Here is a 26,678-nt window from a genome sequence, read left to right on the forward strand (position 1 = left end):
GCCAGACTATTCTATGGTCCAGGAACATGGGCTGCCTTCCAGTAAAGGACACACATTAAGGTTTGGCCACAAAGGTCCTGCGTAGCCAATAAACCCAGTGCTGTGCCTAGAACTCCATGTAGACTATCCCACATCATCTTCATGACGGATCGAGGAAGCAGAGGTCGACAGTCATCTCCCTGTTATAGAGAAGGCCTCAGGGGTAGAATGGCTACTAAAGACCACACAGGGAAAGAGCAAAGACCAGCCCCCCCCAGATATACAGCACCCCCTTTCAGGATGATGGGGATACTGTCTAAACAACAGAGATTCAGGATGCTGGGAAAGGAACGTGAACATAGGTTGGCACAGAACTTGCAAAGCCTAGACTTGTCTCTTGGCAAATGGTCATCTTTTAGGAGTCAGGAGACTTGGATTGGAGCCTGAAGTCCAGCTTTTTTTTTTCTCTGTTCCCAGTGGTTCTCCCTTTCCCGGACCTCAATCTCCCCATCTGTGTGATGGGGCTCTGTTATTTAAAAAATCCCACTGCACAGGGGCTATGCAATCCAAAACCACCACAAAGACAGAGGGAAGGAAGATGATTTCAAGTGTGATGAGGGGGTCACAGGGCCACGTGAACATGAGGACTCAGGACTCCAGGGCTGGTAAGAGGCTCAGATGACAAAATGTTCATCAAAGACAGATGGAGATCCCCACTAGCTGAGTAAGCATCTGAGGGTCCTCTATTACCTCAGAGGTGCTCCTGGGGGGGCTTGAGGGCTAAAAGGTAGACTGGCAGCCCCCCTTTCCCTGTCCCCCCCCCCCAGAGCAGGCTCTACCTCTGATCCCCAGGCTGGCACACAGCTGTCCACACAGGCATCCATTTCTTTCATTTTTATTATCACAAACACACCAAGGCTCCGTCACACTCAGGAAGTCTGGGGCTCCATGATTCTTTTTCTTTCTTTTCTACCTGGACAGGGCCACATAGAAGCGCCCAAGCCACGTGTGGGGATGGAAGACACATTGGACAGAAAACAGTTCGATTCATAGCTTATAATAATGCCATTTCTCCAGCTCTGCCAGAGCTCTACAGAGCAGGCCAGGATTTCCCAGAATGCTGGATTGCTTGACTTGCGTTTTATGAGATCCACCATGCCGTTAACTTCCCTTCTTCTTCTTTTTTTTTTTTTTCCAGGCACTCGACATGGGCAGGAAATTCCACATATGGGTTCTTTTCTACAAGTGAGTGTCGGGTCATGGTATTCCAGATCTTTGCATGCAAGTGGGCATTAACAACCATGTCTGGGGCAGGGGCGGTGGGGAGTGGGCGGAGGAATGGAAAAATAAAGGATATAAAAAGAGATGGGGGAACATCTTTCTCTTGTTTCCCTCTTCCCCATCCAAGGCTCAGATCTGATTGTGGTGCGGCCCATGTCTGTTGAAGTGTGATCTTTGGTTTCCAGAACATTCACATGGTCTCTTTGGCAAACTGAGAGAAGTGGTAGGAAGCTGCTTCGGGCCTTCCTCCTGTGATCCTTTGTGCTAATGCTTCATCCTCTCCAGTAATCTCTGATAGACAGGGGCTGAAAAGAGGGAGGAGCCTGAGTGAAAGTGCACCCATGCCACCTGATGTCGAGATGTCATCCCGAGCACAAGAGCCTAGTGTCTTCTGCCAGGTCCTCCTGTGCTCACCAGGTACGGTGTGGCCCGTGGAACTTTCGCGTTTAACTTGTCTGAGGATCAGGTGTATTTTCTACATCTATCAGCTTGGAACCACATCTCTGTTGTGGGCTCCTGCCAAGTGCTGTGCAATATTCCCACAGTTCCCCAAGCCAAAACTCACATCAACCCCTGAAAAGGTCGTGTTTTTTTATTATCTTCCCCTGACTGAGAAAGAAGCTGCATTTTTCTGCATCTGACCCCAATTCACCCTCCCTCCCCTTGCTGGCCTGATGCCTAAAAGCCAGGCTTGTTCTGCCAGATCGTGATGCTCTTATCTATCAATATACAGTTGTTGGGTCTGCCAGGGATAGGGCCCCGAAGGGACTACTACAGAAATCCAAAATGCCGATGAGACTCACCTAGCCGCACAGACCTCTGGGCAGCCTGGAATAAAACACAAGGGGTCAGGTTTTCTTTTCTTTTTTTTTTTTTTGTCAGTTGTGGGGCTTGAACTCTGGGCCTGGGCGCTGTCCCTCAGCTCTTCAGCTCAAGGCGAGCGCTCTACCGCTTGAGCCACAACCCCACTTCCAGTTTTCTAGTGGTTTATTGGAGATAAGAGTCTCATGGATGTTCCTGCCCGGGCGGGCTTTGAACCGCGATCCTCAGATCTCAGTCTCCTGAGTAGCTAGTATCACAGGTGTGAACCACCAGCACCCAGCAGGGATCAGGTTTTCTAGTGAAAACTCACTCCAGGTTTCTGGAGCAGACTTGCGCACTCTCATGCTTGCTAAGAACACATTCAAACAAACCAATGCTGGGGCCCAAGCAGAAGCCCCAAGGCTAGCTCCATCTGGGCCCAACCCTAGCAGGCAGCTTACCCTGGAGAACGCTGATGCCTGCTTGAAGATTTCGAGGGCAGAGTCGGCCAGCTCGTCCCCTCGCTCCTGAGGCCGGTTGGCTGGAGAGGATGGAAAAGGCCACTTCAGTGAGAGCGGAACCTCCAGCGTGCCATTCCTACTGGGCACGTCTGGGACTCCTGGCTCACATTTCCCAGTGAAGCCTTTTTTTCCCCTGTATAACGTCGTTACTCGTGGAGGGATTTGGCTCGGAGAGGGGTGAATGGGCAAGTGAGGAGAGGTGGCACTGAGGGTCAACTGTTCTTCTCCTCCCCCCCCTCCCCCGTGGGGTAAAGAGAGACCAGGAGAGAAGAACTGGGAGCTCTGGGGCCAACATCTGTATGCACAGGAACCGTGTCTGAGACCAGCATGCGAGATACAAGCACAAGCACCCCACTGGGCCCGGTGGGGTGGGGCGGGGACAGTGGACCATTTGGACCATTCAACAAGACCAGCCATGCCTTGCCTTGCCTTCCTTCCTTCCTTCCTTCCTTCCTTCCTTCCTTCCTTCCTTCCTTCCTTTCCTTCCTTCCTTCCTTCCTTCCTCCATCCCTCCCTCCCTTCCTATCGTCCTTTCTTCCTTTCCTACCTTCTTTCCTTCTTCCTTCCTTCCTCTCTCCCTTTCTCTCTCTTCTCTCTCTCCCTCTCTCTCCTACCCTCCCTCTCTCCCTCTTCTCTGCCTCCTTCCCTCCCTCCCTTCCTTCCATGCCAGTCCAAGAGCTTGAACTCAAGGCCTGGGTGCTGTCCCTGAGCTTTGGTGCTCAAGGCTAGAGCTGGATTACTTAAGCCACAGCTTTACTTCTGACTTTGTGGCCGTTCATTGGAGATAAAGTCTCACAGACTTTCCTGTCCGGGCTGGTTTTGAACCGTACTCCTCAGATCTCAGCCTCCTCCTGAGTAGCTAGGATGACAGGTGTGAGCCACCAACACCGAGGGTGTACTCTTTGATGACACCAATTCACATTTCCGTCAGCCGCACTGTGTGATGGTCACGGTTTCACCTTATCCTGATCTTTGTGTAGGACAGTTTTTCTACTAAGCACAGGCTACCACATGAAGAGAAGGCCCAGATTCCAATTCTTGGGGATGACATACTTTGTGGGGGGTCTCACCTGGAGGTTGCAGAATGCTGTTGATGGCATAGACCACGCCATTTGTGGCCATGATGTCAATTTCAGCAACTGGCTCCTTATTGACATGCACAACATTGTTCCTCTGGGAGAAACAGAGATGATGGTTAGGAAATGCACAACAGACTTATTTTATCCATGTAACTGCTGAGGACAGACCCAGGCCCAGGTCCTGGGGATTATGGTCTGGGGAGAGACATAGTCTCTGTCCTCTGCAGACCTTCCTTCCCTCGTAGACGCAGCACAGTGCAACTTACAAGGTGGTGATCCCCATGGGAGTGTAGAGCAAAGGAGGGTGAGTATTGTTGTCTCTGATCAGAAGTGGAGACAGAGATTTGAGGGGCACAGTGTGCCCCCCACCTTTAAGCTGGGACTAGAAGCTGGGCCTTCAGATCTGCACAAAAGGCTCTTCCTACTTTTCCAAGATGCCTGGCTTAGGAGTCCCTGAGGGGAGGTCTACCTAGGAGAATCGAACGCAGGCCTTGCTAAACTATTTGTGTGTCTGAGACAGGTAGGACCCCAACATCTGACACGAGGTGCGAGGAGATCATCGGAAGATAAATCTCTCCCCAGGCCTCCCTCCATCTATCCCAACAGGTTTTACCCAGGCTCCCAAGAAAAAAAAAAAATAAGGGATCCAGGGAGGCTCGAAATCAGGAGAGAGGAGCAGGGGTCTCCAACCAGCTATATCCTAGCGTGTCCATCCCCAGGGAGACCAGTGGCCTTCTTTAAGGGAGCTTCTCAGAACTGGACTGGTTCTCTCTCTCTCTCTCTCTGGCTCTCTCTTTTGAGGTGGGGATGTGCTAAGCACCGCGCCAAGGTAGAATGGCATCAGCCACTTGCAGAGCAAGGTAAGCTCGCAGAGCGGGAATGAGAGTCCAGGGCGCCTCTGAGGATGGTCTGGCTCAAGGCAGCACCTCATTGAGCCCCTGCATGTGGGGGACTGGAGCAGAGATTGGCTTGGGGGGCTGATCGCTCAAGAGGGAGACACATACGCCATTCACTGCCTGCCCTCTCCTAACGGGCCTCTCCCACATGCCAAGTCTGATGCTTTATGCCCTTGCAAATCCGGAAGTTCTTGCATCTAGTTGCAATCTGGCTTGATTTCCCTGAAGAGCTCTCCCCCCCCCCCCCCCTTTTTGTCTTTCCCTTCTTTCTGTGGACAAGCTGCCCTCTTGCAGTCAGGATGTATCTCAAAGGTGGTATGTCCCGCGCCAGGCCCTGTGGTGGTCTGTAACCAGACTTTTGGCTCTGCCGGCACACTCACCGAGCTGACTTCCAACTTGTCTCCTTGGAGAGACTTCAGCCTCACCAGGGCCCCAATGCCCCCGCTCACCAGGATTTCATCGCCGACGTGGTATTTCAGGAGGTTGGCAAGTTCCTTAGCGTTTCCTGCAGGGTTGGGGGAAGGAGAGGCAGACTGAATCTCGAGATGGCTCACTGGCAAGGCGGAGGGCCCAGAGGAGAAAGTACAAAGTGTCTGACTCAAAGGTGGAAAAGTCCGTGCGCTTAAGTCCAAGCATTCAGTGAGCACCTACTGTGTACTCAGCCCTGAGCCGACCACCATCTGCGCACAGGTCGGCAGACACAAGGCGCATGACTGGGGCCCAGGACTGGCCCTGTGTGGCTGAGTTAAGCAGAGTTTCCCGGCGGCTGAGTTAAGCCATATTCCTCTGTGAGCAGGACTTGTGTTTCCATGAGCTAAATATTTGCCAGGGAAACGCCAGGGACCTTTCCAGCCACGCCATCTGGGATGCTTCATCATCGGCGTGGCTGGGTCTTGTCGGCCATAACACAGTTGTGAAATATTTACATATTCTGCCCTCCGATGCATCTTCCACCGGAGAGGGCCATTTCCTGAAGGGGGATTTGGAAGAGGCAACAGCTGTGCTCCAGAGGAGCCCCGGAGCCGATGAGGTCAGGGCCGAGGTGGCGGGGTGGGGAATTCCCTCCCTGGTACCTCTGCTCAGCGCTGAACTTCATGGCATTCCTTCTAGCTCACATCAGTTTCCCCCCTACGGCTGGGGAAAGCATCCGATGGCTCATAAAGGTACACACAGGCCTTTCCCGAGTTTGGCGTGGGAAGCGGGGCCTAATGCTGCCAACTGCCCCTCTCTGATCCTCCCTGATCGGCCCGTCTCCTAGCCAACGGTGGTGGTTCATTTCCCCAGGGCTCCTTCCTGGATGTCTGAAAACTTTCTCCGGAGTTCACTTGATTACTGATGAACTCATTCCAGTGCCAGGGGACGGAGTCAGGGGTACCAAGCGATTTCCAAACATCCACAAATGGCGAGGTTCCCCTCCCACACACAAAAGTACTGCCTGGATATGGAGAAGACAAGGCAGCCCCGGGGATGCTGGCTGGGGAGGCGGTGGGCATCCTTCTTTCTAGAAGTCTGACTTGGGGTGAGGCCTGGGGAGGAGGGGGGGCGCATGTTTGAGACGCTTTCTCCCTCCCCCTTTTCCACTCCCACACAACTGAAAACGAGAGGAATCTGAGCAGGCTCGGGCCACCTGGGGAAGAATAGTTCATTCCTGCAGGGCCAAGAGGGGATGGAAAGTTTGTTTTCAGAGTGAATTTCCCCCGCTCTTCTCCGGAAAAAGACGTCAGCGTCACAGACACCGGCATTCAATGAATAATAAAGCAAATTTAAACAGGACGCAAATTCAGCTCAGAACTGACAGCAACCTGAGCCTTCTATTCGCCTAAAAGAAGGGAGGTATAAACAATATGTATCCCCAGGTTTGGCTAAGGTCCTTTGTCTTCTTTACCTTCCTCAGACTCATCTTTTGTCAGGAGAGGGGAAGTGTCTCTTGTGGAAATGAGTCTTTGTCCCCCACTGCCCTCAGCCCCCAGCCCACCTCAATGCCATCATATATATATATTATATACATAATATAATATATATATATTGTGTGTGTGTGTGGGTCGTGGGGCTTGAACCCTGGGCCTGGGCGCTATCCCTTAGCTTTTCACTCGAGGCTAGTGCTCTACCACTTGAATCACACCCTCCACTTCTGGCTTCTTTTGGTGGTTAACTGGACGTAAGCCAATCATGGGCTTTCTTCCCTAGGCTGGCTTTGAAACCGGGATCCTCAGATCTCAGCCTCTCTGAGGAGCAAGAGAGGAGCTATTGGAGTTCTTGGAAGGTTCAGCCATTTGCCAGGGCTCACTCACCTGGTCAATGCCAGAGCCAGGGTTCGAACTGCTTCCAGGGAAAGCAGGTACCCAAGCATGTGAGCACACATTTTCCCAGGCCCATGTCTAAAAGTTCTTGGGAACTTGGATTTGCTCCCGAGGGACATTTCATGCAGGTAAGCATTTTTCCTGCTCCCCAAGGGGGGAAGGCAGGCCTCAGTGACCAGGCTGGTTGTTTTTCATCTACTTGGGACCCTGACCTCTACGAATTGCAACATCTAGGTCTCTCTGCCCTCCTGGAATCGGCCAATGGGAGGAGACCCAGGCCCAGGCCCAGGCACTGGCCTAAGGGAGGCTGGGCTTCCCATTGGCTGATTGCTGAGGTGCTCAGCAGCCCTCATAGGATATAAAAGGCTCTGGTAGCTTTCTGAGCCCTATGTGCAAGTCCTGCCTGGTTCTTGCCCTCACTCCTGCCGCCCCTTCTTTCCACTGCTGTCAGCCCCGGGGATGTCTTCTTAGCTCTCTGCCAGTCCCTTAAGTCCTCCCACCCTTCTACAAATGATCTCATCATTAAATTCCTCCAGTTAACCCCTTTGTCCGGTGCCAGCTCTTCCCCGCTGGGTAGATGACTTTGGAAAAAAGGAAAAAATAGGAATGCGTTACTTAAAGCATTTTGTTTTTTTTTTTACCCAAGAGTTTGTTCAGGTCCTCCGGCGGCATGGCTTGGAAGGCTTCGTTGGTGGGAGCAAAGACTGTGTACACTCCTTCCCGGTTGAGGGTCTCGGTCAGGCCTGCAGATTGAATGGCAGCCACCAACATGCTGTGAACACACAGGAGAAGAAATGTCACCTGCTGGGAGAAGGCACACTCCCTGCCCCCTCCTTCTTCTTCATCTCCCTCCCAGGCAAAGGAGGGAATCAGTCCACCTGTCATCTCCTCCCTACCTAGGTTATATACACATCACACTCAAGATGAGTGGCCAGAAGTCAGAGCCCAGAGGTAGCGGGAGGAAGAAATGTCAGAGCCACGGCCAACTCAAGAGACTGGCTGGCTCCGGGATTGAGTTCTAGGGAGGACATGCCGGCAGGTGGCTGAAGTCACTCCACATGACAGCATCCACGGGAGGTGAGCAAGGGAGTCGGGAACAGAAAGAACAGGATGGAAAGGCAAACTTAACACCGGAGCCACAGTTCCGTAGGAGTAGATTCTGCACAGAGACTGGGAGACTCACCCCGGTTTCAAAGCCACCTGTCCCAGCAAATTGGGGATTTTCCAGCGAAAGAGTAATGTTTTCTTGGGGCTGTCATAATAAAATGCCCTCTCCCCCTTTATTCTCTCTCCCCTTGCATCCCATTACAGGAAGGTGACACTCCCAGGAGGAACCCTGCTTCCCAGCCCAAGGTTTCAAGGTGACCTTCATTTTCTCCCTGTCCTAAGCCTGGAAACATCACTAGCATTAGGAAAACCCTCAGCACAGGGTCAACCCTGTCTAGGCTGGCCTTGATCTTCCAAATCAGGCAGGAATCTTGACACACACAGTCCACAGACTTCTCTATTTGGCAGAAGCCCCACCCTGGGAGAGATTGGTTACCTAAAGCGATTGTCCCCCTTCAGGACGTCCATGACCGTCCCCATGGGAGGGGTCAGCATGCGGTCTATGGTGAACAAGGTCCCATAGCGCCCCCTCTTGTCGTGGGCGGCAATGCAGCTGTTCTCGATGCATAGGCTCTGCACGGAAGAGAGACAAAGAGAGGCTGGTTCAGGGCTGTGTGGATGGCATCGCTCCCAAGACTGGTGAGTGTGTGTATTACATCATGAAGCCTGGGCCACCATGATGTATTATTTTCAGGACAGAAAATCATTTTAAACTTTTCCTCAAGGAAAGGAGAATCCAATTAAGTCTCCATAGTGAGGAAGTCTATTGATAACGATCAATGACCGAAGCCATTGATTTATTTATTTATTTTTTTTCGGCAGAATAGATGAAAAACTAAATGGAGTTGGTTGATCCCAGGGCTGAACAAGGTTGCGTTGAGCTTCCTGGTAGACATCCCAAGGTAGATTGGGATTTGAAGATAGAAAAGACACAGGAGAAAAGGAAAGGTAATCTTTTTGGAATAAGGAGGGAGCTGTATGTAATTCTGTCAGGGGGCTGGAAGGACAGAAAACCTCCATCCCTCCTCCAGCCTTACTTCCTAACTATACAGACATGAGTGGCGTTTATTTACTATAGGATACCCACAAAAGGATATTCCCTAACCCTTCTGCAAAATCTCATTTAGTAAGAAATTACTTCTTCATTAGATTATGTAAGTCCTTGATTAAGAAGGACTTTTAAATTTTTTATTATATTACTTAAAACATTTTTTTATTAATAAAACTTCTACAGCTAGGCACCAGCGGCTCACGCCTGTCATCCTAGCTACTCAGAAGGCTGAAATCTGAGGATCAGCATTTGAAGCCATCCTGGGCAGGAAAGCCAGTGAGATTCTTATCTCCAATGAACCACCAGAAAACCATAAGTGGCACTGTGGCTCAAAGTGGTAAAGTGCACTCAGAGATAGCACCCAGGCCCTGAGTTCAAGCCCCATGGCCAACCAAAGCAAAGCAAAACAAAACAACAAAAAGCCAACGTCTACTTCTTAAGAGTTGAACCAAAGAAAGAGCAGGACTGAAGATGCAGCACTCACATTACGATAAACAAACACTCTCAATTTCTTGCCACCCAATGTGTCCAGAGTCTGCCCATGGTATAAGTATTTGGAGGCCAATTGGTCTTTTACTATGTGGTTCAGAAGCAAATTCTTCATGTGGGCATCAATGCTAGGGGCTCCATCTGAAAGACAAGAGGTAGTTAAGGGCCAGAGTGATTGGCTTCCCGGGTGGAGAGAATGATGAGAGACAAAGAAGGTGAAAAGCTGTCCTTCCTTGAGTTTGGAAATGGAGACTGAGAAAGGGAGCTGGGACTGCTAATATTTCTGAACATCTCACATCTTCTGCAGAAAACAAAACAAAACAAAACAGCATAGGTGTAGGGCCCTTGGAGTTTCACCGTAAGAGGAAAGGCATGCACACAATTTGGCTCCTTCCCTTCCTTGCCCGTAGCTGCGGCCTAGCGGGTCTTCCCAGCCTGCATATTGAGACTTGACCTTGCAAACAGAAAGAGCAAAGGATGCTCGGCTCTCCTGGCAGATGCAAAGCCTTGCATTCCTAGGCAGAGATTCCTCCAATGCATTCTTGGCTCTTGCAAAACCAAACAAAGATTAAGTCTGAAGTTTCTGCCGGGGTCTCATCTAGCTGAGTTAGTTGAAAAGCCTGCCATCCAAAGGCTGTGGCAGAGCAGAAGAGTTTCACAGAGGTGGCTGATGGGGGTAATGAATCAGTAGGGTGCTTTCCCCACGTTACCTTTGAATACAGAATTCAACGGGGCCAGAAGGGTCAACCGCTCATTTCCAGAGAGATGCGTGCTCAGGCCAGCTTGCCTGAGAAGGTCAACGGTTGTGGACACGTCTGATTCTGCTGCCAACTCAAACAGGGTCTTGGCTGCCGAAGGAGTTCAAAAGCGAACAGTGTTGTTTGCGCTCATCATCTGCGCACCCCATGGCATGGAACTCGGCAGCAGGAGCAACATCTTGTGAGTCAACAAACCCTCTAACCACTGCAGGGACCCAGCGGGGTTTGTGTCAGCCTAGCCACTGGAGAAATGAGGGGAGCGCAGGGCTGGCTGTGGGCAGAGCCATCCTGGAAGAGGCCGGGGTGTCTCCAGGCAAGGCCGCATTGCCTGTGGGGTGACTGAGAAGCCTTCAAGGCCAGTGACCGCTCCCACCCGAAGAGTGTTGCTTTTCCCTGTGAGATCCCTTCTCTCCTGGGTCATATGGAAGCTGAGTCAAAGTCCATCCAGTCGGCCTCTCTGGGTCAGTGACTGGGATGGTTTGGACACTATGGCGGGAAGGAATGCTCTGGGGTCAGGAAACAAGCCTTGTGCTCAGCTACCAAAGGCAGATCTAAAAGGGCTCTGGGGACCTTCAGTGACTCCCGGGGCTGCTTCAAGTATCTCCTCAATCTGCCATATGCCCTCTAGGAGTTTTCTGGCTAGGGGTTGTAAAGTGGGTCCAGGCAGGGAAGTCCCCTGAACGAATCTGTGAGTCCCCCCCTCCTCTATCCCCCCTACAATCTGGTCACCAAGGGATGGCAGAAGGGATGGGAGGCCGGGCCTTAAGGCCTGGCTTTACCTGAATCTGGGATGAGCAGCTCATCGATGAAGTGGATCACGCCATTGGTGGCCAGGATGTCTTTGTTGGAGATGATGTCCTTTCCATTGATGGTCAGCCTGTCTCCGCTGCAGCCCACTTCCAGGGTGGTGCCCTCCAGGGTCTCCATGGACAGCCCCGCCACAATGGCTTCGGCACACATGGCGGACTTCAGAATATGGTTGTTCAGGAGGTCTGAGGGGAGGGGTAGAGCAGGATATAGGTCAAGTGAGAGCCCAGTCAGGCCTGATCATTTGGATCAATCTCCAAATGAGGCTGGATGATGCCCAGATCCTTTTCTTCTCCCGCTTGCTACGCTCTAAAACCAGAGCTGGGGCTCTGCTGTCAGCCTGCCTGAGCTCAGCTTCCTTGAGCCTCATCTTCTTCATTAGAGCAGATGACAGCAGCGTTTGTCTTCTAGACCTGATGTGTGAAGCACTCTGCATGTAGCCTGACCAAAGAGTAAATGTCCAAAGCTATGTCAGCCATTGGCTGTGAGCTCTGGACTGTACATTGAATTCTCTTATTCAGGACTTCAGGGAGAAAAGAAAAAACTCAAGTGAGCTTACTCCTCTAAATCAACTGACCTTGTTAAAACAGGCAAAATGTGGCAGGAGAAGGTGAAAACTGTATTGAAGGACAGTTTTGAAATATTTGTTTAATTTGGCCAGGTTTTGTTCATTTTTACCCAAGGATCTACTAGCTGCCACCGCGCGTCTAGAGACCGGGAGTGATGGGAAATAAGATACATGGCTTTTTTTTTTTTTCCAATCCCATCCACTGTACCTGTAAATAATAAATACAGCTGCATGGCTACATGTCCAGATGTTATATTTGGGGGAGAGGCTGGGGAGGGGTTCCCTGAAAAGGCTCTTACAGGCTTATGCACAGATGAAGCCCCAAAGAAGGGGGAGGAAGGCATGCCCCCCACCCCCACTCCAGGCTGGGCAGGGTCTCCAAGGCCCCTCTGTCTTATATCCTCACCACAGAAGCGAGTTTTCATCTGTCCCTAAAGTGTAGGAACCAAAACTGCGCTGTCACGGGCAGGAGGAAGCGGAGGCCTGCACTGGGCTGCTTGAAACTGGCTTTGGAAGTCAGTGGTTACCAGATCCAGCCAGACAGAAAGACAGAATGGCAGGAGTCTATGGGTGGGGCTAGGAGTAGAGCTCAACCGGTACTGTACCTGCCTTTCGAGCAAGTGGCCCTGGGTTCAAGCTCTAGTACCGTGAAACAAAACCAAACCCAGCCCTAAGGGAATGACGCTTTGGGGCAGTTCTGATTCTCAGAGAAGGAAACCTAAGCCACGGGGTGAGATGGGGTGCAGGTGATCTGTGGGTAGAGCTGGGACCAGAAGCCACACTTCCAAGGAAACACATACCAGGCCCCAGCTGCTACCTGCCTGCCTGATGGCCTGGAAATAACAGGAGACTGACAACAGTGGATCCACACCCCTCTTTCTTCCAGCACGAAGCTACAGCACCCCGCAGAGGGACCTCACTTTGAGCATTACCAGTTATCGAGGAGGATAAAACCAACATGCAAAAGACCTAAATTAGGGGCTGGGAAGGTGGCTCAGTGGTAGAGCGCTTGCCTTGCATGATCAAGGCCCTGGGTTCGATTCCTCAGCACCACATAAGCAAAAAGGAAAAAGCTGGAAGTAGCTCTGTGGCTCAAGCGGTAGAGTGCTAGCCTTGAGCTGAAGAGCTGAGGGACAGCGCCCAGGACCAGAGTTCAGGCCCCACGACCGGACCCCCCCCCCAAAAAAGACCTAAATTAGGGGTTGTTTTTTCTCCTTCTACTTTAGAATAAGAAGATCTGATATCTCCACATGTGTTGGGTACAGAAGATGTCTTTTTAATAGGTGCTTATAGTTCAGACTTGGAATGTCCCCCAGAGCCTGGCTGCTGTATGGGGAGATTGTGAAAACCTTAAAAAGTAGGGGTGCCCTTTAAGAGGATTTGGGATCCAGGCGTCTCTTCCTCACCCCCCCCCCCGCCCCCCCACGCGCTGCTAGCTTTGGGATGACTTTGGGTGAACAGTCCTAAAGCAACAGGGCCAAGTGACCATAGACTGAAACTTCCAAAACTGAACCAAAGCAAAGCAAACCTTTTGGCTTTATAAGCTGACCTTCCTGGTTATTGGATACAGTAACAGAAAGCTGACTAATGCAATGGGAACATGGCTCTAAAAGAAAAAAAAAAGACTCCAAGTGTGTTAAGATAGATGCATTTACAGCTTACCTCCTCTAGGAAGCCTGGAGCTCCACCCCCAGCCCCAGGCTGGAGCTCCACCCCCAACCCCCCTCCCCCATCCACCCACCCCAGCCCTCACTCCTACTGCCTGAGTATCTTCGTCATTATACTCACTAGATTACATCCCAACAACCTGCTCCCGTTTGCTACCCTCTAGGCTTTCATTCCTAGAAGGCACAGATGGAACTGTATCCACTACCAGTTCCTGGCATGGAACAGACGAGGCACCAGAGTCACTTGGACGCAGAACAGATACCATCTGTGCTTTCAGAAATAGGCCCTTTCCCATCCCTGTCTGGCTAGAATGTTTTAAATTTATAGGGTGTCTGAAAGGCATTAGGCATCTGACGTAGACCATGCCAGGGCGGGTTTAAATAGATTCAAGAGAAATGAAGACATCCCTGGATTGTATTTGGTAGGGAGGGAAGAGTGTGACTGGGGGTACACAGGGAACTTGGGGCCTCCTCTCCTCTCCAGGGGTCTCCGGCCTTGTCAAGACAACTTAGTGCTCAAGGTCCTTTGGAGGTCATGGAGTTGAAAGTGGCCTGGCCCTCTCCCCATCTTCACTCCCTTCTACGCTTGGTCCTCCCATCCTTCCATCCCCTCGCTTAAAGGGGAACTGGCAACGGGTTTTTTTTTTTTTTTTAAACTATAACGCTGGCCTACCCATGAAGCTCCTGTCCAGACTTCAAGGGTGGACGCAGGAGGCGTTGGGCACTCACCTCTCAGGGCCTCTGGGTCGCCCAGGATCCGGTTGAGCGTCTCGGCAGGGATCTTCTCAAAGGCCTCGTTGGTGGGGGCCAAGAGTGTGAACTGACCGTCGCCCTCCAGCACGGTGTTGAGCCCCGACGCAGCCACAGCAGCCTAGGAAGGATGAGGGGAGGATGAAGGGCTCCCCAAAGGGTCTGGCTTCTCCTAGACCCTGGCCAGTCCTCCCTCCGAGAGGGAGAGAGAAAGTGGGTCGCAGATCCTCACTTACCGCGGCCTGGTCTTGCTCTGCACACCAGCCACAATGGCCATCTCTCTCGGGCATTTGATAAGCATGCTGTCTTCCTCTCTACCTCCACGTCTTCACCCCTACCATTCCCTCTGCCTTCCCTTCTTTCACTTCTATTCCTCTGGGAGACAACTAGGCATCTCCTCTCTGGCCTGTGGGCCCCAGTCTGCCTGGTATCGATGCTTTAGCTGTCCTTCTGGTAACTGCAATCTCAATTACCTAAGGGAACTCTGGGTAGAGAGGTCACTCGACCCCACTCCCTGCAGAGCAGCCAGGATGATCCTCTAACAGCTGGCGGCTACTCTCAGGATGGACAGGAACTCCTCTGCACATCAGGCAGGCCTTGAAGGACGCGGCCAGACCCCTCCTTTCTGCCTGCCTTGTGCTCTTCCCTGTGGTCCACAGACCTCCTCCTTACTGCACCGGTCTCTGATCTCCCCTCTGGCCCTTCCTGCCTGGCTACGACCCTGCCCCAGTGCTGTGGGGAACAGGTCCGTTCATGTCTTTCCTGGCCATCCATCTCTCTCCTGCAACTTTTGCTCACCGTTGACATTGCTGACTGCACAACACTTTTTATCACCACCCGTGGCTTTTGGGTTTATGTCTGTATCTTATTTGTCTCCCCAGGGATAACTACAAGGAAAAAGTTTGTCTTGCTTGCTCACGCAGTGCTCTCGCACAGAAAACAATCTCCAGGAAGGAGCAGGTGCTTCCTAAGCATGTGTTAGAAGCAGCAATGATGGGTATTAGGAAGTGGCAAAGGGTTAGAGGGAAGGAAAAACCTAAATAGTACGGGGAGGTTACTCAATAGGACCAGCTGTGATTAATCAAAATATGTGCCACTGACTCCAAGGCCACATTATCCCCTTCACAGAACCCTCCTCCCCCATCCTCTGAGTGACCCCCAAAGTGAAGACAGAGGAGAAGAGCTTAGAGATCCTTTGGGGTCCTCCAGAGTCTGTTAAGAGCTATTCCCCCTACTTGCTGAGGCCCATGGATACCAGCCGGCCTCCGTGTGTTTGACTCTGTGTTGGAGATCTCCAGGGAGGGGTCGCCCCTTTCCCACTTGTGTCCGTTGTGGTTAGGACATGTTCCTCGAATCAGGGCAAAACCCCTGACAGGGCAGCTTGCGTTCACTTCCTCCTCCCATGCATCGGCTGCCAAGAGCAACGCCCCACTCACCCCTCCGGGTTGTAAGGCAGAGGCCTGGGCTGGGCAGGGGGGGAAGGAACAGTAAGTATTCTTATGCCTCCAAAGCAGTCCAGGAAGCCAGTCCAGGAGTCAGATCCCCAGACTCCAAAGTTCACACTGCACCTCTCTGCTTGGTTGGGGAACCAAGGACTTTAGAGGAGCAAGGGCGTGCAACTCCACCTGGGAAACAGATCTGGAAGAGAGAGGCCTTCCTTCAACCTCACAGTGCAGGCCCAGGGCTCAGAGGACCACAGGCTACAAACTCTGCATTTTCCCAGGGGAGCCAAAGAAAGGAAATCTTTATGGAAGAGAGGACAGACAGGCGTTTCACAGGACAGGTAGAGGCGAGCACCGATGAGTGTTTCCCTGCAGGAAGGGAAACTTCTCCTACAGAAGCAACCTGCCAGGCCCCTCTGCGGAAGCCATGTGTCCCCGGCCCAGGCCTCACCCGCAGGGTCTCAAAGGTGTCCTCGATCTCGATGATCTGCTGGATGTTGTTGGTGACGGTGGAGATGACCTTGTCGATGAGGTGCACCACACCGTTGGTGGCGTGGTGGTCGGCCTTCAGCAGCCGGGCACAGTTGACTGTGACAATCTGCCCAGAAGAGAAGCGGGAGAGAACAGTTATCCGAGTGCTGGTGTCTCAACGCCTGCCATCCTAGTGACCCAGGAGGCTGAGGTCTGAGGATCATGGCCCAAAGCCAGCCAGGGAAGGAGTGTCTTTGAGACTCTTATCTCCAATGAACCACCACCACCAAAAAAAAAAAAAAAAAAAAAGAGCCAGAAGTAGAGGTGTGGCTCAAGTGGGACAGAAGGCCAACCTTGAGTGAAAAAGCTCAGGGAGACAGGTACCCAGGCCCTGAGTCCAAGCCCCAGAATGAGCAGTTCACACAAGAGAGTCTGCAGGCTTCCCTGTGCCCAGGAGGAGAAAACAATGCTCTCATCATCACTACCAGAATGTAGGCTCCACCTGCTAGGGGACAGGAAGATCCCGGGAGAAGGCAGCCCAGGCAGGGTCCACAGCTTGTCACACTGTAGGACAGATCCCAGAAAGCATCCCCACCCTAACGGGCCGGGAGTGGGGACAGAGGCCAGGGCTGTGGGATGGGGGGGTTGTCCTTACTCCATTGGGGTAGTGGTGGATCTGGATGTTGGAGTTCTGGTACATGGAGGTGAGCGACATGCCGTGCTTCAGCTCGTCGGTCAGCACCCGCCTGTCCACCATGTGGTAGCGGAGGGCATTGAGCAGCTCGATGTTGACGTTGCTCACCAGGGAGTCCAGCACTTCCTAGAAGGGACAGTGTGACAATGGCTGGGGGGGGGGGGGGAGGGGAGGGGTCCCTAAGCCCCCAAGGCGGGGGAGGGCAGGGCGGAGGGAGGGAGGGTCATCTTACCGCAGGCAGGGAAGCCCAGGCTTCATTACTAGGAGCGAAGATGGTGAAGCTGCCCGGCCCCTCGATCTCAGGCCTCAGCTTTTCTGTGCGGTCTGTGTACAGCTGCGTGGTGGTGGAGCCCACAACTCCCAGGGTCTCGTAAAGGTTGGAGAGTGGAAGGGCTATGTAAGCAGAGGCAAGGGAAAGAATTGGTCTGGGTTGGGGGAGGGTGTGGGAGTCCCATGCTACTCAGACACGCCTGCTCTCTCTTTAGGTGAAGAAGAACCAGGCAGTGGGTCCCAAAGCTGGGGCGCCTAACACTGTGGCTGCCAAGTGTCTTAGAAATTGACTCAGTAGACTGGGCGCCAGTGGCTCATGCCTGTCATCCCAGCTACTCAGGAGGCTCAGATCTGAGGATCGAGGTTCAAAGCCAGCCCAGGCAGGAAAGTCCATGAGACTCTGATCTCCCACAAACCACCAGAAAACCAGAAGTGGTGCTGTGGTTCAAGTGGTAGAGTGCTCGCCTTGAGCTGAAGAGCTGAGGGACAGTGCCCAGGCCCTGAGTTCAAGACCCGGGACAGACCAAAAAAAAGAAATTGACTCAGTAAGTCAAATGCTGCCCCATGTGGATCCAGCTAATTGATCATTTCTAATCACTCTACCGCAGCAGAGCAAAGCTTTTGTTTGCAGGCATTGAGATAATACAGGCGAGAATATACACCAGGAACAGACATCTTCATCACCAACTAGTCTTACTAGTTGCAACAAACAACTAATGCCTTCATAGCTTACACACAATGGAGCTATGTATCTGTGAGGTACATCATGCATTTGTAGATCACAAAATGTGTCTTTTTTACAAGGTGTCCTCAAGTTGAGAGAGGCCTTCTCAGACGGTGAGTCTAGCGTTCATTTCTACTCAGTGCACAACATGTAAAAATTGAACTATATGCTGGGCGCTGCTGGCTCACATCTATCATCCTAGCTACTCAGGAGGCTGAGATCTGAGGATTGAGGTTCAAAGCCAGCCCAAGCAGGAAAGTCCATGAGACTCTGATCTCCCACGAGCCACCAGAAAACCGGAAGTGGTGCTGAGGCTCAAGTGGTAGAGCGCTCGCCTTAAGTTGAAGAGCTGAGGGACAGCGTCCAGGCCCAGAGTTCAGGCCCCACGACCAAACAACAACAACAAAAAACATTGAACTGTGTGACTTGAAGGGAGGGATGGGGGAGGGGGAAAGGGAAGAATGATGGGAGGGGGTGATACTGACCATGACACACTGTCCTGGTTACATGGCTTACAGAATTGTAACCTCTTTGTGCAACCACTTTATGATAAAAACTAAAGAGGATCTGAAACCAGGCTCCCAGAGCTCGAATTCCTCTACAGGCCAGTCTCCTAGTCCCCTGTTTACCCTCTGACTCGAGTCATTAATATCAGGACCCCACCCATGGCACCCACAACTACGGTACCCTCCTTGTGACTTTGTAAGTGTGACGCTGTCTTCAGCCTAGAGCAAGGCTGAGCTCAAGGCCATTTGCAGGTCTCTCCTTCTGCCACCTTCTGATGGGCCAGCCTCAGATGCAGTGTGGGAGGAGGAGGCATTTGGGGGGCATGGGGGATTCGGTCCCATCGGCTTTTTGAGGGGTCTGCTCAGGAGACATAAGGTTTCCTCCATGCCCTCGTGGACGTAGAGGTCTACTCGCTCCTCATTCTGTGGACCCCCATTCAGATCCGGCTGCCTTCTCAGTGTTTAGCCCTCTCCTGTACCTCGCCCCTCCAGTCCACCCACAGGCAAAGCCCAGTTCACTCACCTGCTGGACAGCCTTTCTCTCCCGGGACTTTTTCATATCCAGGACAGCACTCGTAGCTGATGACTCTGTAATCAGAAACACACACACCTGTCAAGGAGTCCTTCACTCTTCCTGGTGTCCCTGGGCCCTCTCCAGGCAGAATCCTCCGGTGCAATGTTCTCCTCTCAGGACATCAGTTGGTAGAGATCATGACGGTGCCTCTCCTTCACAAAGAGCTTGTTGCTCTTCCTCGGCCTTGTAGACTGTTCCTGATGGCTGGCCGCATGCAGAAAGCCAATCGGGAAGCCAGACTCCAGCGATACACTCAGTGATGCGAGCAGAAAACATAACTCATCTAGAATGGACCTTCAGTGCAATGCCAGGGAACTCTGATATTGGCATTCTAGAAAGGGAGAGGTGAAGTTCTAGCTCTGAGCCTGACACATCCCCAGCCAATGAGTCTCAGTGTCTTCAACGGTAAGGTGTGTGTGTGTGTGTGTGTGTGTGTGTGTGTGTGTGTGTGTGTGTGTGTGTGTGTGTGTGTGTGTGTGTGTGTGTGTGTGTGTGTGTGTGTGTGTGTGTGTGTATTAGAGTCATGTGGTTAAATCTCTTGTGCTCTTCTAATTCTGATTTAACAACCCAAAGGGCAGGATATAGACTGAATTTTCCTCAATCTTCACAACCAAGCTTTAAAATTAGAATAAAACAAAGACTGTGTCCTGAAGGTACTTGCTTTTCTACTTATTTAATTAAAATGTTTTTTTTTAATCAGTCAAAACACTTTTTTTAATGGATGGACACTGGTGGCTCATCTCTATAATCCTAGCTACTTAGGAGGCTAAGATCTGGAGGATTATGATTTCAAGCCAGCCTGGGTAGAAAAGTACAAGAGACTCCATCTCCAAGATAAACAACAAAAGAGCCAGCATGGCTCAGGTGGTAGAGCACCAGCCAAGCAAAGAAGCAGAGATTTTGGTTTCTTATGGTTTCACATTAAGTTCCCCAACCACCCATCTCCTTCTGCCATCCCACCATCTTTCCAGAAAGCAACCAGTTGGCAACGTTCCCTACACTTTGATAACCGGCAGGGCACAGTTTAAATCTTTGAATCATTTGTGGGGAAAGCTCAAAACTTTCCCTTCCCCTTGCTTGGATAAGCCCACCTTGGGGGGCGCGGCCACTATCTATCTGGAGGTCGAAAGCATAGCTTCTGCACACTCCACACATTGTGGGTGTCCCAAAGTCGGAGAATTTCACTGCGAGAAAGGGGGAGCTCTGAAAAAAAAATCTCCCTCTAATATTGACTTAACGTCAAATCTTCACATTCTGCAGCATGAGCGCAGTCTAGACCGGCTAAGGTCTAGCGCCAAATGCAAAACATGCCTATCTTCCTTTCCCTTCCTCCCCTCCCTCTTCCTCCTCTCCTCCCTCCCTCCCTTCTCCCCTTCCCTGCCTTTTTTTTCTGGTTAATCTGAGATGGACTCTCACGCTTTTCTGTCTGTGGCTTCAAACCACAACCTTCCAGATCTTAGTCTCCTAAGTAGCTAGGATTACAGGCGTGAGTCACTAGGGTGGGCACAGATACGTCCTCTGGGACCGGAGAACTCAGGCTTGCATTGTGGCTTTGTGTGGTGCCAGACTTGTGCATGCATGCAGGCAGGTGGATGGCACCCACAGCCTTCTCCTCACAGCGGAGACTCAGCCTTCGAGGCTGCACACAGCCTCCTCCATCCCAGGGCTCTATCCTGGCTAGCCTTGTGCCAGGAAGCTTTCTTCTAATCTTCACGCTCCGTCAGCATCTCCTTCCCCTGCCTTCCCACTGCCCGGCCAGACATCTCTGTAATTTCTAAGAACCAAAGGGTCAGCCATGTCCCCTGTGGGAGCAGAGAAGCCCAGTGGGTCCTAAAGCTGGGAGCCTCTCTGCTCCCGGTATCCTGACAGTACCAGGCCTTCTCCAGATCAGATTGCAGAAATTATAATATTAGGGAGAACCTTGATCAGAATGTCCTACATGAGCGGTCTGGATGGAAGTCTGTCCCACCTACTCAGTGTCTACTGTGCCTCACTCAGTGCTCTCTCTGGTCCTGAGGAGAACAAGACTCATGAACCCCCGTCAGCCCAGGGGCTGGATTTCATGCCATCTGTTTCTGGGATAGCTGCAGAACAGGCTGAAAAGAACGAGGCTCCTACAATCCCCTGCAGTTCCTAGATATCCCTGCGCAGGAAGGACCACTGTACTGGCAGCTAGACATCATCTCATCAGGCAAAGCTGCTCTGATGAAAGGCCCCCCGGCTTCTCCTTTGCTAGCAAGCAAAAACACCAAGTCAGAAATAAATACACTCTCGAAGACAATGAGCTACTGTTCCAGCTTCTTGGGGGCCGAAGAACAGCTCAAGGGAGAAAAGCAAGGAGAAGGTGCCTGATTTCAAAGGGCACCAGAAAAGAAAGGGGGCAGAAATCTGGCGGCAGCCCCAAGTCTCCGTGTAGGGATATTGGCTTCTCTCCCACCTCACTTCCTACCTATTTTCCCTGAAGTTAATGCAAAGCTAAAGCAATCGCTTGTCTTCCAGAGTTTGCTGTGCAGGTTTGGCCCCAGCAGTTCTGGCTGTTTTACGTGCTTGGGGATTAGATAGACTGCAGAGGATGATGAAGCAAGGAGCCGAGAAGCCAGTCTCCCGTGACAGAAGGCAAATGCGTCAGTGTGCCCCGCTTTCTGAGAGCTGCCACAGAGCAAAGGCAGAGCAAATCGCGTCTAGACACGGGCACGGCCAGCAGACTCTGTGGCCCAGAGGGGTTCATTTCTCCACTGCACCTTTCCCAACACAGCTGAGCTGGTCTTTGAGGCCCCAGACGGGGCGGGGGTGGGGGGGCAGGTGGGAATCACTCTAGAAGACGTCCATCAGCAAAGGCTTCTTGCCACTGTGATATCTATCCATCAGCTCAGATAGGGCTGAGGAAGGAGACTGAGAAAGGGTGGTTGAGTGTTTCCCTGGCAATTGCCATATGGAGTGGGTGGGTGTTTGGGGGACTTGTGGATGTGGACTAGGTCTCCCCAGTTCCTATGCATATCGCCCTGTGCACAATTACGGTGGCCACAGACCAGTGCATGACGAGTTTAAGCAGAATGTCTAGGTTCCCAGGGCCTCTGCCTTCCTAGATGCAAACAGGCCAACGACTGCCTTGTATTAAACCCACAGAAACGATCGTGAGGACTGGAGAAGCTTACAAAGGCGAAGCACTTGTCAGCTGCTCAGTGCTCGGCTGTCCAACTCCTTCTCAAACAAAGCCAAAACGCTGCAGGTGGAAACTTTAAAATGGAGGCCAAGTGAATCACTTCACTGAAACCAACGTGCTAACCTGAGACCACTGATCGAATCCCCTATCACCTACTTATACACTCAGAAGAGGTGGGCTGGGGGCCATATTCACACCTCAGGTTGGCCACCTGGACCCAACACAAATGTATGATGTCAGAAGTTGGTCTCCCTAGGCTAAAATCTTCTGAGGTTGTGTTCCTCCTAGAAACAGTTTATTGCAGGAGCAAACCACTCCTTGCTTTTTTCCAACTTCCAGAGGCCACTGCATTCTTTGGCTTGTAGTCACATCCACCTTTACTAGCATAACTGGTCCGACTTTTCCCCTGCGGCCTCCAACCTACAAGGATTCTCACGATTACCCCGGCCTCACCAAATAATCCGGGATAATCTGCTCTCAAGATTCCTCACCACAAAGTCCCCGTTTCCACCACGTAAGGGAACATGTACGGGCTTGGAGATTGGAAATGTGGACGGCTATGGGGAACGCTTTGCTTTAAGTCCGAGTGTTCGGGTACATCCTCAACAGAACAAAATTCCATGTTAGCTAAACACCCTTTTCATTTACAGAACAGTCTAGAACCTTCACGACTTCTCAGGGAGGTTGAGTGTATACCTAATCTCTGTTAGCTTTGAAATGATTATTCTGAGGTAATGGGGGGTCCTAGGTGGTTGCACAGACAATATGAAACACAAAAGGAGCCAGGTACCAGTGGCTCACACCTGTAATCCTAGCTCCTCAGGAGGCTGAGAGCTGAGGATCGAGGTTCAAAGCCAGCATGGAGACTCTTATACGTGAGACTCTTATCTCCAATAAACCACTCAGAAAGAGAAACCGGAAGTGGCGCTGTGGCTCAAGTGGTAGAGCGCTCGCCTTGAGCTGAAAAGCTGAGGGACGGCGCCCAGGCCCAGTGTTCAAGCCCCATGACCGACCAAAAAGACTAATAAAAGAAACAGAAAAGGGGCTAGCGCAGGTCTAGGGATGGCTTAGATGGCTTCTCACCATCTTCTTTTTCTTCCTGGAACCAAGATTATGGGATGTAGAAAAGGGAGGAAGAGGATGACACCTCTTTAGCTTCCTATCAGATCTCTCTGAGTGCCCTGACCAGAATGACTTCTGGGAAAACAGATCTGCAGACTGATGGAAAAGCACCACCGTCCCCAGGCTGGTTTCAGCTGAAGTTTAGTCTCTGACTATGAACCTAGTGCTCAGGAAGTGTCACTCTTTTGCCCCTGGGCAAAGCCACAGTTGCTACTAGAAAAACCAAACAAAGAATGTGTCCTTCCTGCCAGCCAGCTGCTCTTGGCTCCAGAGAACAGCTTCTGTACTTGTGAAATTCTACGGCTCGTGACATAATTTCAAGGCATGGGGAAGGATTCCCGCACCCCTGACCTGCTGGCACTCCCTGATGCTTGAACGATGTCTGAGGGCCTAGCATGACTGTGACATCGCCGTGATGTCACCCCGGTCTGACTTGTCATTCCCTCAGGCTCATCCAAAAGAGGACTGTGGAAAAGCAGCCAGACTTCCTGACCACAGTTTCCTGCACCTCCTCACGAGTCCCCACATGTCAAAAACAAAAAACAAACAAAAAATGATGGCTACCAACTGAGCCAGGCCCCCAAAATCACCAGAGGAATGCTCGCTGCCCCCCATGAACCTTCTGTGATTGTGTCACTCCGGTGCTCTTTAGCATCTGAAATAAAAGCTAACGAATGATTAAAAAAAAAACAACAGATAATAAAAATTCACTCAGTCACTAAACAGGGGTCCACCGGTGGTGATTCCATTCACATGCTGCGCTTTGGTCCCAAGCACTCCGTTCTCAGATCTCTACAGAAATGCAGAAGAGCTGAGGACAGAGCTGAATCACAGGTCTGGGAAGGTGGCTCAGTGGTAGAATGCCTGCCTAGCATGCACGAAGCCTCGGGTTCGATTCCTCAGTAGCACATACACAGAAAAAGCCAGAAGTGGCACTGTGGCTCAAGAGGTAGAGAGCTAGCCTTGAGCAAAAGAAGCTGAGGGACAGCACCCAGGCCCTGAGTTCAAGCCCCAGGACTGGCAAAAAAAAAAAATGCCCTCTGTCCTTGCTGGCTGGCTCCACCACCACCACTACCACTGTGCTTGCATTTCCTAATCTTTACCAGAAAGTCACTCTTCCCTGGATGACATCACCTGTACCTGTCACACACCTCACTCTGGCTACAGGGTAACCCCAGTACAGGCTGTCAGGGATCAGGTCCCCCTGTACCAGAACCACACAAAGCTATCGTTAGCGCTTGGGGAATAACCAAGCTGAGTTCTCCCCTTGTCTTCTCCGGAGTTCTTTCCCACATCAGTACCACCTTCCTGAAGTAGCACAAGATGTTCCAGGAAGGGCCTCTCTTGTCCTGAATGTTTGTTTGTTTTTTAAATCAACTCATGTTTTCCTATCCTCATTTCCTCTTTTTTTTTTGAAGCTGCCCCAAACAGTTGGATATGAATATCTTTTTTTTTTTTTCTTTTGGCTTTGTGAGACCAGGTGGATAGGCTGGACTGGGTTATTGTTATTATTTTAATTTTTAAAATTGCTATGATAAAGGGAGATGGACAGAGGGATTACAGTTACATAAGTCAGATAAAGAGCAGATTTCTCTGTGTGGAGGCGTGGGTGTGGTTGTGGGGTTCTAAACTCTTCAGCTCAAAGTGAGTGCTCTACCACTTGAGCCATGGTGCCACTTCCAGTTTGCTGGTGGTTCCTTAGAGATAAGAGTCTCATGGACTTTACTTGCTATGGCGGGCTGTGAACCGTGATCCTCAGATCTCAGCCTCCTGAGTGGCTAGGATGACAGGCGTGAGCCACCGGCGCCCAGCCAGAGTATATTTCTTTTTTTTTTTGGACAATGCCACCCCTTCCTGGGACTGGGTTATGAATAGATCTTGTCTCACTCAACTCTTACGTCTCACTCCCTAACAACATGTCCATCCCTGTCTTCCTTTGCCTGGTGCTGGATGAAGGTGCTGGCTCTCCCTGTTCTCAAAGCCAAACCCACACCAGAGGAGAGGCCTCGATCACCGGGGTGCTCTGTGGTTTATGCTTGTCTTGGCACACATGAAGCAAGAAACCAGCAGCAAGAGCTACGGAGCCAGTGTGACTCATAAACCAGTCACAGTGACAGCTGGGACTACAGAGAAATGTCACCAAGCTCCTGTTCACTCTTAGGGCTGGTGTCCCAAAACAAGACACAGCATGGCAGGTGTGCCCTGAAGCCAGCTGACCATTACAAGTAGGTGGGGCCTATTTTTAGAGAAGCCTGACCTGACCAAAAAAAAAAAGGAGGTGTTCTTTGAAATCTGGGCGCTGAGATCCTTATGAGCTGTTCACTTGGCAGTAGCCCTTTGGTGGCCTTCCAGGAAGCAATTATGTGAATCCCGCTTTGTGTTTAATGAAGTAATTAATTGTTTGAGGAGATAATGCACGTACATAAAGGAAGCGATGGGTAATTACTGAACGTGTAATTATTTTTTAACCTGGGCGTCATGGAAAAGATGTGTGGTATGGAATCTGCATAATCCTATTCAAAAGAGCAAAAATTATTGCTGAGCCTCTGGTTTTGTTTTTGTTTTTTTGCTAAATCCCAGAAGGTATGTTCTAGCTCCCACAGCTGGGGGCTCTCCCTGAAGTGGTCCTGTTGCCAGAGTACTGTTGCCACTGGGGTACAGGCTGGGTGAAGTCCAGCTCCCTTTTTAAAAAGCCCCCAGAAGCCCCACAAGAGCCACCCTGGTCCACATCTTCTATTTGTGTGGTCCCATTCCGGGGTAACAGTAGCAGCTAGCGTTTACTGAGCAGGTACTATGTGCCGGGTCTCGTATTTATTCTCTCATGTACTAAATTATTTCAGTGACACACCAAGACTGGTCCTACTGTGACTCCAATTTTACAAACGAAGTAACTAGGGATTTTAAAAGATAAAACCTTCCTCTGTAAGTGGCAAAGCCAGGTTATGGGTCCGAGGCAATGTCCTGAAATGCTCTGCTGTCTTTTTTTTTTTTTTTTTTTTTTTTACAGGTGTTTATTATCTTGGATTTGTAATGGGAGTAGTTATCTCTTTAAGGTAAATTTACCAACAAGCTTTCTTTCCCAGAGATGTGTCGGTGGTTTGTCCTTTAAATAGTCAAACTCGAGAGAAACACACACACACACACACACACACACACACACACACACACAGAGCTTTATGCTTCTGGGAATGTAAATCATATTTGCAATCTGATTTTTGTTTGTTTGTTTGCTTGCCAGTCCTAGAGCTTGAACTCCGAGCCTGGGCGCTGACCCTTAGCTTCTTTGGCTCAAAGCTAGCTCTCTACCACTTGAGCCACAGTGCTCCTTCCGACTTTTTCCGTGTATGTGGTACTGAGGAATTGAACCCTGGGCTTCACACATTCTAGGCAGGCACTCTACCACTAAGCCACCTTCCCAGCCCAATTTGAAACCTTTTTAAAAGATGCAAAATCAAATCATTCCCCCCCCACCTCCCCACTCCTGCCCTGCCCCACCTTGGTAGGCTGGTTGGTCTTGGATGGTTCCAGATACTCACGTTGATTTCCCGCAGATTTTCCTCTGGTACCACTGTTTGCAGTTAGTGAAGTACTTCTTGTTGGTGCCAATGAGTTTCTGCACAGCGCACACATTGGGTCTGCAAACGAAAGCAACGGTGTT

At 51.0% G+C, this 26,678-nt stretch overlaps 1 protein-coding gene across 1 annotated transcript in view; it reads right to left on the minus strand.

Annotated features, from left to right (window-relative positions):
* Window positions 1–867: 867 nt before the first annotated feature.
* The window catches only part of LOC138809372 (transforming growth factor-beta-induced protein ig-h3), a 31,030-nt gene continuing 5,219 nt past the window's right edge, over window positions 868–26,678 (minus strand). Inside the window, exons 2-17 of the mRNA XM_069995883.1 lie at window positions 26,557–26,655; window positions 18,685–18,749; window positions 16,894–17,054; window positions 16,623–16,787; window positions 15,948–16,094; window positions 14,034–14,175; window positions 11,042–11,254; window positions 10,215–10,352; window positions 9,500–9,645; window positions 8,401–8,537; window positions 7,499–7,629; window positions 4,938–5,062; window positions 3,653–3,755; window positions 2,523–2,602; window positions 2,064–2,088; window positions 868–1,565 (exon numbers count right to left, since the gene is read on the minus strand). Coding sequence (XP_069851984.1) covers window positions 1,525–1,565; window positions 2,064–2,088; window positions 2,523–2,602; window positions 3,653–3,755; window positions 4,938–5,062; window positions 7,499–7,629; window positions 8,401–8,537; window positions 9,500–9,645; window positions 10,215–10,352; window positions 11,042–11,254; window positions 14,034–14,175; window positions 15,948–16,094; window positions 16,623–16,787; window positions 16,894–17,054; window positions 18,685–18,749; window positions 26,557–26,655 — 1,918 coding nt within the window. The 3' untranslated portion in view covers window positions 868–1,524. The remainder of the gene's footprint in view (window positions 1,566–2,063; window positions 2,089–2,522; window positions 2,603–3,652; window positions 3,756–4,937; window positions 5,063–7,498; window positions 7,630–8,400; window positions 8,538–9,499; window positions 9,646–10,214; window positions 10,353–11,041; window positions 11,255–14,033; window positions 14,176–15,947; window positions 16,095–16,622; window positions 16,788–16,893; window positions 17,055–18,684; window positions 18,750–26,556; window positions 26,656–26,678) is intronic.

The sequence above is a fragment of the Dipodomys merriami genome, unplaced genomic scaffold, assembly GCF_024711535.1.
Source record: "Dipodomys merriami isolate MVZ:Mamm:240054 unplaced genomic scaffold, mDipMer1.0.p SCAF_496, whole genome shotgun sequence".
Lineage (NCBI taxonomy): Eukaryota > Metazoa > Chordata > Mammalia > Rodentia > Heteromyidae > Dipodomys > Dipodomys merriami.